This window comes from Athene cunicularia (genome assembly GCF_003259725.1).
Source record: "Athene cunicularia isolate RWA chromosome 3 unlocalized genomic scaffold, athCun1 chr3_part1, whole genome shotgun sequence".
NCBI lineage: Eukaryota > Metazoa > Chordata > Aves > Strigiformes > Strigidae > Athene > Athene cunicularia.
The window spans coordinates 69694005-69706261 of NW_020799097.1; the positions used below are offsets into that span (position 1 = coordinate 69694005).

At 37.4% G+C, this 12257-nt stretch overlaps 1 protein-coding gene across 1 annotated transcript in view; it reads left to right on the plus strand.

The window, feature by feature from the left end:
- The window catches only part of SYNE1 (spectrin repeat containing nuclear envelope protein 1), a 317817-nt gene that overhangs the window by 186811 nt on the left and 118749 nt on the right, over positions 1-12257 (plus strand). The window contains exons 79-87 of the mRNA XM_026844552.1: positions 689-2849; positions 3201-3538; positions 4143-4287; positions 5915-6133; positions 6725-6987; positions 8562-8727; positions 9317-9472; positions 9679-9831; positions 12034-12216. Coding sequence (XP_026700353.1) covers positions 689-2849; positions 3201-3538; positions 4143-4287; positions 5915-6133; positions 6725-6987; positions 8562-8727; positions 9317-9472; positions 9679-9831; positions 12034-12216 — 3784 coding nt within the window. The remainder of the gene's footprint in view (positions 1-688; positions 2850-3200; positions 3539-4142; positions 4288-5914; positions 6134-6724; positions 6988-8561; positions 8728-9316; positions 9473-9678; positions 9832-12033; positions 12217-12257) is intronic.

The window sequence follows — 12257 nt, forward strand, 5'->3', positions numbered from 1 at the left end:
GCATATACACTGACAGAGCTGTTTACAAAGTGGCTCTAAGTTGAATCCATTAAAAATCCCTTTCTCCATGCTTAATTAAAAGCAAATGTCCCTTATTAATTATAGGACAATTAGTTGTATTGAAATAGTTTGAAGATCTCCAGTGTTTGTCTTTAAGGCAAGTGCTGATTGATGCCGTCTCAGCACACAGCATTTTCTGATATTTCAATCATTTTAACTACTTAGAACTCTTTCATTTGTGTTTACTGTGTTTCATGTGTGTTTTTCATTGTGATGCTGTGTTTTACCTACTAGGTTATTATATTAAAGCTTAGTTGCTGCTGCTAAATGATTGCAGGTACTTTTTATAGCATAAACACACCAGCTGTGTGTAAAACTGAGAGTGTATTACTGCTGCTATCACTGTCATGGAACAAGTACTTGTTGTTCATATGTGCAGTATAACTGGCATGCTCTTCAGTGTTCATGTTAATTTGTGTGGTCAGTAGATGAAAGGAATAAAAATGTTAAACTTTTTAATTAGTGTTCAAGACTGGTTCCTTCAAAAGAATCTGGAAACTATATGAAGATATTTATATCATATTGATTTCAGTATGTAGTGGGCTTATAATTTATTCTGACCCCTTTTAAAGTCTGTCCTGATATAAGATCTAATAATTCATTTCTGTCCTGTCCATTCTGATAATAGATCTGATGCTGAAAGTACAAATGTGCACCTTGAAGCTTTGCAAAAATTGGCACTGGCACTAGAGGAAAGAAGATTTGCTCTGGAAGATATGAAAGATCAGAAACAGAAGATGATAGAACATCTGAATCTTGATGACAAAGAATTAATAAAGGAGCAATATGGTCACTTCGAGCAACGCTGGACTCAGTTGGAGGACCTTGTCAAAAGGAAAATTCAAGTTTCTGTTTCAACCTTAGAAGAGCTCAGTTTGGTGCATTCCAAATTTCAGGAACTAATGGAATGGGCAGAGGAGCAGCAACCTAGTATCTCAGAGGCTCTTAAACAGAGCCCTCCTCCAGATTTGGCTCAGAGTCTTCTCATGGATCATCTTACCATTTGCAGTGAGCTTGAAGCCAAACAGCTTGTTCTGAAGGTGCTTGTGAAGGATGCTGACAGGGTGATGACCAACCTAGGGCTCAATGAAAGGCAGGAGCTGCAAAAAGCACTTTCTGATGCACAGCACCATGTAGAATGTCTCAGCGATCTGGTTGGCCAGAGGAGAAAGCACCTCAATAAAGCACTGTCTGAAAAGACCCAGTTTCTCATGGCAGTCTTTCAGGCTACAAACCAAATTCACCAGCATGAGAAGAAGGTAACGCTTCCAGAACACATTTGTCTGTTGCCAGAAGATGTGACCAAACAGATCAGGACTTGTAAGAATGCCCAGGCTAACCTGAAAGCCTATCAAAATGAAATCACAGGGTTGTGGGCTCAAGGAAGGGATTTAATGAAAGAAGCAACAGAACAAGAAAAGAGTGAAGTGTTAGGTAAACTGCAAGAACTACAGAATGTGTATGACTCCGTTTTACAAAAGTGTAATCAGAGATTGTTAGAGCTGGAGAAAAATATGGTTTCTAGGAAATATTTCAAAGAAGACTTAGATAAAGCTTGCCATTGGCTAAAACAAGCTGATATTGTCACATTCCCAGAAGTCAATGTAATGAATTCTAACTCTGAACTATACAACCAGTTGGCAAAATATCAACAGATTCTTGAGCAATCTCCAGAATATGAAAATCTGTTACTTGCACTGCAAAGAGATGGCCAAGAAATCCTACCATCACTTAATGAAGTAGATCATTCTTATCTGGATGAAAAGCTTAACATTCTCCCTCAGCAATTCAGTATTGTCACTGCTCTGGCAAAAGAAAAATTATATAAGATTCAGGAAGCAATTTATGCCAGAAAAGAGTATGCCTCTTTGATTGAATTGACAATTAAAGCTCTGAATGAGCTAGAAGATCAGTCTATTAACATGGACAAAGCTCCAGCTACTGTTTCAGCCAAAGAAGCTGTGTCACTCCAGCAGGCCTACAGAGATCTCTTAGGTGAAGTGGTGAGCCTTGGTGCAGCAGTGGATGAACTAAACCAGAAGAAGGAGGCCTTTCGAAGCACTGGCCAGCCATGGGAGCCAGATGAGATGTTAAAACTTGTCACGCTGTATCACAAGTTGAAGAGGCAAATAGAACAGAAAATAAATCTGTTGGAAGACATGATAGAAGCATGCCAGGAGCATGAGAATATGTGTATGCAGTTTGAGGCACAACTAGAGGCAGTGAAGAAGGAGCAGATTAAGGTAAATGAAGAAACGCTCCCAATAGAAGAAAAGTTGAAAATCTATCATTCTTTGGTGGGCAGCTTGCAAGACTCAGGAAGTCTTCTCAAGCGAATAACCGAACATCTAGAAGCCCTTTCTCCTCAGCTTGACTCATCTGCATGTGAGACAACAGATCACCAAGTTCAGTCTTGGCAAGAAAAACTGAAGTCTTTGCATGCTGCCATTAGTGACACTGTGATGGACTGTGAGAACAGACTTGTGCAAAGCATAGACTTCCAAACAGAAATCTGCCGCTCCCTTGACTGGTTGAGATGGGTGAAAACAGAACTTAATGGAACATTAAGTTTGGACCTCAAACTTCAAAGCATCCAAGAAGAAATCCGAAAGGTTCAGATACATCAGGAAGAAGTGCAGTCAAGCCTGAGAATAATGAATGCACTGAGCAATAAAGAGAAAGAGAGATACATGAAAGCAAAGGAACTGATACCTGCTGACTTGGAAAACACTCTTGCTGAGCTGACAGAACTAGACGGTGAAGTTCAAGAAGCTATACACACGAGACAGGTTAGTCATTAGTTTCTTGCTCACAAAGCTGAAGAAGATGGCTCTCTGGCTTGATGTTTGTAATCATCATGAAAAGATTTATTTTAATAATCCTGTTGGTTTGGGTTTTTTAATGACTTAGGTTGTGGCCTGTTGATGTGGATGACTCGGGGATGCATTTATACCTGTGTGTAGAGGTGCAGACTCACTCAAAACCTTCCATGTAGTCTCTCCGGTCCTGTATTTTAGATATAATAAAGGGGAAAAAAAGCAAGCAATGGGCAAAATCCAGATTTACAGCAGAGAGTATTTTTGTTGCTGCTGTGAATTTTATGTCTGTGACCCTCTATATAATTTTCCCTTTTATTTCAGGCTACCTTGAATAAATTATATAGCCTCTGCCAAAGATACTACCAAGTGATGCAGATAGCAAATGACTGGCATGAAGATGCTCAGGAATTTCTACGTTTAGCAAGAAATGGTCTTGATGTTGAGAACTCTGAGGAAAACCTAAGGAACCACATTGAATTTTTCAGTACAGAAAGTCAGTTCGGTAATCATTTAAAGGAGTTACAGGGCCTTGTGTCAGAGATGGAGCCCTTTATCCAAGACACAGCCAGAGAGCAGCTATTGCAGAATGTAGCTGCATTGGAGGAAAAGGCCAAAGAGACAAAGCAAGAAGCCAAAGCCCAGCAAGAGCAGTTGCAAAGGTATATTAATTTTTTTTTCTTTCATTTTAATATCACCTTGTTAATGATGAAAGAAAGCAATCACAACATTAATCAGAGTTTTGTAAAATGTTTGTGATTTGATGAGAGAAGTGGATGTTGGGATTCAGAGCTCTTGGACTCTGTCACTAACTGATTAGATGTGCGATCCTGAGGAAGCAATGATAAAATTATATAGAGCTTAGAAAAGAACTGAGAAGAGTAGGGAGTGGCTGTCCCTTTTTTTTACCTGGCACAAGACCTATGCAGAAACAAATGAAATTGAAGCAGACATTTTTAATTAAAAAGAAATACCTTTTTAACCAGCATAACTATATTACTTATTATTCCTGGAAGTTCTGGATTCCAAAAGTTTGTGTGGGTTTTAAACACATAGGCAAAGTCACTGAGGAAAGGTCTATTAAATGCCCAGCTGTGTCTGTAATGTATGGTCTTTCCTGATAATCTTTCTTTTTCTTGGAAAATGCTGTACAACCACAAAATTTAGCAGTTACATTAAAAACTAGGTTCAACAATATTTATATTGCTTTTTGTTTTTTGTTTTGTTTTTTTTTTTTCTTCCCCCTTGGAACTGTATTTGTTTAAGGTGTGCTTCTGAGTGGCAGGAGTACCAGACAGCAAGACAGAAGGTTATTGAAGTGATGAATGAGGCTGAGAAAAAGTTATCTGATTTCTCAGTAGCTAAAGCTGCTTCTTCTCATGCAGCAGAAGAGAAATTGCAAACACATAAGGTAAGATACTGAAAATTATATGAAATCCTTTTTTTCAGTGAAAATAAATGTATGTTATGTAGGTTCCTACCTATGGCAACCTGAATTTGAGTTTTTAGATCTTTTCCTGTAGCACTTAAGTGTGTCATAGCACAGCAAGAAGTGCTTTGTGTTGTGCAGAACACATTTTATTTGTGGGATGACTGAAACAGATTTTTTAAATTGTTTTTCATCTTAATGTCTGTCTATGTGCCTATTACAGTAAAGAATGGGAAGGAACCAAGAAGTTTCTAAAAGCCTTAGGTGCATAGCCCCAAAATTGTGTACCCTACAGGAAACTGAGATCAGTAGAAACATTTATCTACTTTGACTCACATGGAATACTTCTACTAGGATAGGAAGGGTTGGGGTTTAATATTAACTATTATTTAGTCTAAGAAAAAGAAATGTAACTTGAATTACTTTCTCCTCTAGTATTTAGGGTGATAATCAGTTGCCTTAATATGATTAATGACACTTCAGACATCCTGTCTGGTCTCCAGCTGTGTCTCTGTAAAGGTGGGAATCTCCCCAAAGAGTAGTGTCATGTCTGCTAGCTTCCTGAAAATATCCTGATACTCAGACATCTAAAATGGCACATGACATAAATGTATGCTTGAAATGCTGGAGTTTCAACCCCAAGCCCCAAATTAAGGTTGACATATGGGTGTTTCCCACAGACCTTCACAAAGGGGGGGTGAGTTTACCTTTAGGCTTCCCTCCAGGCTGCGGCTGCCTTGCAGGGAGTAAATGAGCCCCAGGTGTCCCACATTAAGTAAACAAAGGTCAGGTGTCCCACTTGGGGATAAAAGTTGGAACCACTTGCAGGGAGGGGCAGTGTCTGTCTGTGAGGTGGATGCACTTTGTAGAGTTCCCTGTTGGGGAAGGACCTCCTGCCTTCCTGGAACTGGGCTCCAGTCAGGTCTGGCTTTTGTAAATGCAGGCTGTGTAGAGATTTGGTATGTGGCTTCGTTGGTCTTAGGTATTTGGTTTGTTGACTCAGTTGTCTCCTGTTCCTTCTATGGGAGACTGCATTTCACCATTTATTCCACCCATTGTTGGTCGTGTGGTGTCATTGTTGGTGTCAGTGGGATTGATGCTGATTATGTATAATCTGACTGATTTTTTTGTACCCCCAGCGCTCACCCATGTACTGACCCTTTTGTATCAAATACAATTGGGTTATTGCTTTATCTTTATGCTGGCTGTGTCCTTTATGCTAGGCCTGGTAATTGGCAAAACAATGCTTAAACACCTGAATTGCTTCTTTCATTTTTATACTCTAATAGAAGTCAGTCTTTGCTATGAGAAGGGTCCTGAATACTCATTTCCATCCCATTTGAGGGGCTAGCAAGGATGAGGAAATCTGATTACACCAGATAGCTGCTGCTTCCAAAGAGTTACACTTTGGACCAAGTCCTTCAAGTAGCTGTAGCTGATATATTGTTTAAAAAAAATAGTGACACCTAACCACCTCACTCAGCATCGAGTAGTACCTACCTACTTTTGTCTTCAGGGGATGGAAGTGGGTCATCTGCCTGCAGGTGTGTTGAATAGTTATGTATTGTGTTATAAAAGAGGAAAACCGTGCTTATTTTTTACTTTTCAGACTCTTGTGTCTGTAGTGAATTCTTTCCATGAGAAGATCACAGCTCTGGAAGAAAAGGCTTTACAGCTGGAGAAAGTCAGTAATGATGCCAGTAAGGCAACTATAAGTAGATCCATGACAACAGTTTGGCAGCGCTGGACACGGCTTCGCAATGTAGCCCAAGAACAAGAGAAAATTTTGGAAGATGCAGGGCAGGAATGGAAAGACTTTAATGATAAGGTAACTTCTGGTCTTGGTAAATCTTCCTTTGTTAACTGCACATATTTTTTCACTCAGTATACTGCCTTATTAATCACCTTATGGTAGTGAAAGCTTATGGCAGGAGTACAGTGATTTTCCTCAGGTCATAGAAAAAAACAGCTGTGGAAAACCTAGGTTTAGAACCACTGCCTCCAAGGTTTGAACTGTTCTTCTATATGCATACATTTACAGTAAATACAGAGTTGTTTTGGTTTCTGATGGTTCTTCAGAATCTTCTCCTCTATTTTTCCTGTCCCCAGATGGTCTATTCTAGATGAAGCCAACAATAAAGGTAATAAAAGGTAATAAAGGTAATAAAAAGATATGAGAAGTCACTCATCACTTGACAAAATAATCCGTTAAGAAGTCCTAGTCCACCATGAAGAGCTGGGGCTAGCTAGCACATTAGAGCATAGATTTATATCTGCTGTAGAGACTGCTGCACAAGCCCTGTTCCACAGCTGCTTTACAGCATCTAAATGTACAGTACTGGGTTTAACACCTTTTGGTGTCAGTTGTACTAGCTTCTTTTTAATTTTATTACTGCCAAGACTGCATATCTTTCCATAGATTCAGAAAGCCACCATAGCAATAGATCAACTACAAGGTCGCTTACCAGAAAGCTCTGTAGAAAAAGCATCCAAGGCAGAGCTCCTGGAACTCCTGGATTACCACAGCACTTTCCTTCTGGAGGTGGAGCATCAGCTGTCGTCTTTGGGCCTGCTCAAACAGCATGTTGTCAGCATGCTTCAGGATGTGGAAATAAAGCCTCTGTCTCAGGAGGAACTACCAGTCATGCAAGAAATCAAAGCAATGCAAGATCGATGTCACAAGTAAGGCAATATTTTAAAAGATTCACTAGACAAATGGTACCTCACAATTCATTAATAAGAGTTCACGTATCATTTTTGTTACATTAACATTTACAATGCCTAAAATAAGTATCAGTTATTGTATTTAAAATAGTTTAATTTTAAAATATATTTAATTAATTTTGAAAGACGTTTTTACCAATATTCTTTGTTTCCATCGGCAGGGGTATGCATTTTAGAATATATACTTCTTGCCTTGCATAATAATAACAACTTATGTAAAAGCTGTATCAACTCCATTAAAGTTATAACTGATTTTAAACACTTCCATTGCATGTCACCATTAACAGTGACCTTTTAATTTTTTTGTATCCTAAATTTGGATTAGTTTATAACTTTTTCCCCTGTTGGAAGCACCTAGGTACCAAAAGTAGATATCCCATGAAATTTACAGAGGAATTTAGTGAATATGCAAACAAAATATGGTTATATAAATGTTTATCTAAATCTAAAATGTTTTCCTGTCATGTATAAAACAGGAACTTTTATGACTAAGTTTGAGGACTTGTACCCACCTTATAATTTGACTAAGATGCATTAACTGGATCTCCACAGTGGGAGGAGGAAGAGAGTCAGAGAATGAAAAAAACCTGTAAACCCTGCACTTAGCCTGTGTAAAATTCAGTGTGTGCATGAGTAACTGACTACAGTAGAATAGCAATCTCTGTAGAAAATGTGTAGATATTAGCACTTTTTTAATTCTATTCTTCCCTTAGAATTGGTTTCTGAGAAATAGGGTCTGTGATGACCTCATGCTCATGTAAATAAGACATGATTCAGATATGAAAGGTTATACAAATATAGATCAAATATGGGAATATCAAAGATCCATGCCATGTACATAAGAGCTACAAGTAGTCCTGTAGATCATTCACAGAGCTGTCATCTGAAAAAGACTATTTTTTAAAGGAGATCAAAGTTCTTGAGGAAAGTGCGGAAATTCTGTCTTAGTGGAAGAGTCGACATAGGTCCCTGGATGAAATACGGTGTTCAGATATTTGATCCATGCCTTAGCCTAGGTATTCTGCCAGTGCAAATCCTACCAATAAGGGTGGAATTTAGCTCACTTTATTTTAGATTATAGATATCTGAACTGGTTAATTCTCACTCTCTAATTAATGGAGAGAAATAGATCTAAAATACAGTTTTTCTGACCTATTTTAGAAGTTTCTTTTAGAATAATGATGAATCATCCTAAATCATGCTCTAGAATTGCCTGCTTCCTCCACTGGCAATGAGGGCAGCCTGTGGTGATGGACTCAGATGTAGGTGTCTGTATCGTAAACATTTGCATTTCTTCAAAAGAATTGTTCACTCAGTGTCAAAATACATAAAACTGCTAATTAAAAGGAATGAATTGAAGAATGAATGTGAGAAATTTTAGGGTGCTGCTTTAGTAGTCTGTTGCAACAATGCTTTTTATTAGTCTGGATGTGAAGCTATCAATCGTTATCTTCATTAATTTTTTGACAAAGCAATGGTTTTAGACATTACTTAATTCTTTAAAAATAGTTATTCTTTCTTTGTTTCTGAAGTATGCAACAGAAAGTGAAAAAAGGTGTGAAGATGGTGAAACAGGAGCTGAAGGAGCGTGAGGAGGTTGAAGGAGAGATTAATATTGTGAAGTCCTGGATCCAGGAAACAAAAGAATATTTATTAAGCCCTGATATAGAAGTGGATACTCAACTTCAGGAGTTGCAGGTATCAAATTTCTAAATTACAATATTTATCTTCATTGTAATCTACTAGTGAGTGTTAATAGTTCAAAACCACTATGAATTCAAATTAGACAATATTCATTAGTTTTTAAGCTGCTAGACAAATTTATAAAGCATGAAGTAGCTGATGGGCTGTAATACCTTATTTTAAAGATACTTAATATATATTTAAGTATTTGCATTTATGCAATTTTGCATACTAGCTTATTGTTCAGTGATTTTCTCTTCTCATCTAAAATATGTGGGAACTATAGACTGTGAATGGAGAGAATGTGACATTTCCTTTTGATCTTGGCAGTTTGGTATGGGGCAGTAAACAACAAAATAAAATAAACTCATTTCACTGGAGGTGCTGAAAACTTTTCTATATAAATGTGGTCACATAGGAACAGATAACTAGACAGTCATAAATGAGAATCCAGGGAATCCCAAAATAAAATGCTTTTTAATGAACTAATTAAGAACTTGAAAGCAATTAGCTTTGTTGCCAGCTACATGCAATATCTGCATTTGCAAAGTTTACACAGATATGTTTTTCCCCTTATTCTTAATACTATTTTTTCTATCATTAGTCTCTCCTTGGTGAAGTAACTACTCATCGCCAGGCTGTTGAAAAAATGGCTGAACAACAACAGAATAAGTACTTGGGGCTTTATACCATTTTGCCTTCTGAACTCTCTCTTCATCTAGCAGAAGTTGGGCTGGCCCTTGTAACTATACAGGATCAGGTAAAGCATAGAAGAAAAATGCATTACAGATCTATATCCCTTCTTTAGACTTTATAACTTAGTGAAATACAGTATCCAAGTGTGATCAAACTATGACAACAGAGTAGTTTTATTACCTTCTTCCTCTAAAATAAAGTAAGTTAAATGAAAGTTAATCTTTCAGGAGGAGATTTCTGGTTACTGATTTTAATTCTTATTGTTAACAGATTCAAACCAAAGAAAGAGAAACTCAGCAGATCAAAACACTGAATCAAGAGTTTGGTCAGAAAATCCAGGGGATAGCAAATGAACTAAATGCCATTCTTTCCAAACTGAAAAAGAAAACAAATGATATAGCACAAGCTAAACTTGAACAAAAGGTAAGACAAGGCTTGCCTCATTTGGTTGCACCATAAATTCTTCTGATTCGGGACAGTCACTTCATACCGAGGTTATATTTGTAAAGACTTGCATGACACATTATTTAATGTAATTCAGCAGAAGAATGGACAGAAATAAGGGTTGATTAATTAAATTTTAAAATTATTTCTTTTCAAGCTAGCCCATACAGGGACTTGAGTAAGTAACAGAACTTGGAGGACGTAATTGATAGTAAAAGCAAGTCAGATGGACAAAGTTACGCTGTTCCCTCTAACTAATGAGTATGACTGCAATCTGGGAAAGCCCAAGAGGCTCTCAAACTGCTCTTGTCCATCTGTACTGAAAAGACCATTCTTTACAGTACACCTTTACTTGTGATAAATAGAATTTTACTTAGCTAGTAGTCCATCTCATATCATTTGGTGCAATTATGAGGTAAAGTACTACTGGTGTGGTTAAGGGTAATGCAAAGGATTCTTGGTTCTTTTTGTAGGTTTTCTTAATCTTAGGTGTGTACCACACTTAGAAAAGCTCATCTATACTGAGGTGTAATGGCCAAGTTAGGTTTATTATATGAGAGTGTGGGATTTTGGGGTGAGGGGGGATGGGGGAAGGCTTGATTGAGGGTGGGTTTTTTTGTTGTTGTTGTTTGGCTTGTTTTTTTAACTAGTCAAAGATAAACTTGACCAAGTTACTGTCTGAAAATAAGCATGACATACCAAAGAGGAAAAGGGTTTGGCATGTATGATATGTAAAAAATGATCTGTTTATTTACATGAGTTGCTCTCAGTATGCTCCATACCATTTGCTTTACAGGAGGTGTCACTGAAATATATGCCTTTAAATTTTGTGTAATTTCTTGATTCCAGTACTTAAGCAGAAAGCGAGTAAATTGTGCTTTCCCATGTTGCATAGATGAAAACTGACACTGGAGATTTCATAAAGTTCCCTCAACTGCATTTATGTCAGTGCCCAGCTGATATTCCTGAGATTGGATTGGCCTTGATTATAGCAGTAGATATTTTTATATTACTATTGAAACTGACTGTGAAAAATAAAATAAAAGTCAGCTTTAAATCCATGTGACTGAAGTGAAATGGGTCCTTCCTTTGCTTCTAAACAGCGTATAAATTCTGCATGGTTTCTATAGTAGAGACATTTTTTATGCCTGCCTGAAATATGTGTGTGTCCTTATTTAGATGAGTAGTTCATCATCTGTCTTTGTCTATGTGTAGACAGTTATGTCACTAAGTTCATGGAATAATAATAATAATCATAACAGTTATCGTAACTTACACTCTAAGGTGTGTTTGCCAGAACAGCCCTAACTTGAAGAGCTTAAAGTAACTTCTTGAAGCACCTGTAGTTAGAGCAGTGTTCTGAATCAATTTTTGTCTGATGATTGCAATTTAAATTTCTAAAAATAATAAGAAAGGGGCTAGAGTGTTTGATGAGACTTATGTTAACAATTCATACAAATAAAACCTTAGATATAAAACCCAAATTTAAAAAACCCAATACCTCCCGCCCCAGAAAACTAGCTCATAAGTGTGTTATCAGTCTGTGAGAAACATGGAAAACCTTTTAGGTTTCCTTTTAAAACTTTTCAGAAACATTTTAACTATGATAAAAAAAATTAATTTTAAAATCTGCTTCTGTTGAAACAGTCTAGCATGATCTAGACTGCTCCTGTGTCAAGATCAAGCTATGAAAATGCAAGTTTAAAATGCTAATGAAAGTTTTTGTAATGTGTTTAATGAGCAATTACATATTTCTGAGTTTGTAAGAGTATATTTTAAGACAGCAGTAAAATGAAGCCCCTTTCTAATAAATAAAAATCCTTGTCATGGCAATGTGTGCTGACTATTCATTTCAAAAACGAACACAGAGAGATGGCCAAGAACAGTTAATGTCACTCTGCAGTGACTCAGTCTTTTGTGTAGGGCATGGAAAACAGCTATCCATTTCAGCCAGGAAGTCAGAGAAGAAAGAGTAATGGCACACATTTAAGAGATGACCAAACATCCTGCTGTTCTGCCTTCCTGCTTAGACAAGCATTGTTGGTTTCCAGCCAGAATAAAAAAAAAGAACAAACTATGGACACTTTGGACAGGGTATAAAAGTTGCAAGTTGGACTAGAAATAATAAATCAGAAAGCTAATGCTTCCTGGATCACTGTTTTTCTTGTTGTTTCTGTCTAGATCCTTGGTGAAGAGTTGGACAGCTGCAATATAAAGCTGTTGGAATTAGATGCATCAGTCCAGGACTTTGCAGAGCAGAATGTGCCGCTGGCTAAGCAGCTGGCTAACAGGATAGGGAAACTCACTGTACTGCACCAACAGACCGTACGGCAAGCTGAGTACAGAGCAGCCAAGCTCAGTCAGGTATGATCTCAAATCCTTTCTGCTGTTTCCTTTCCCAAGAA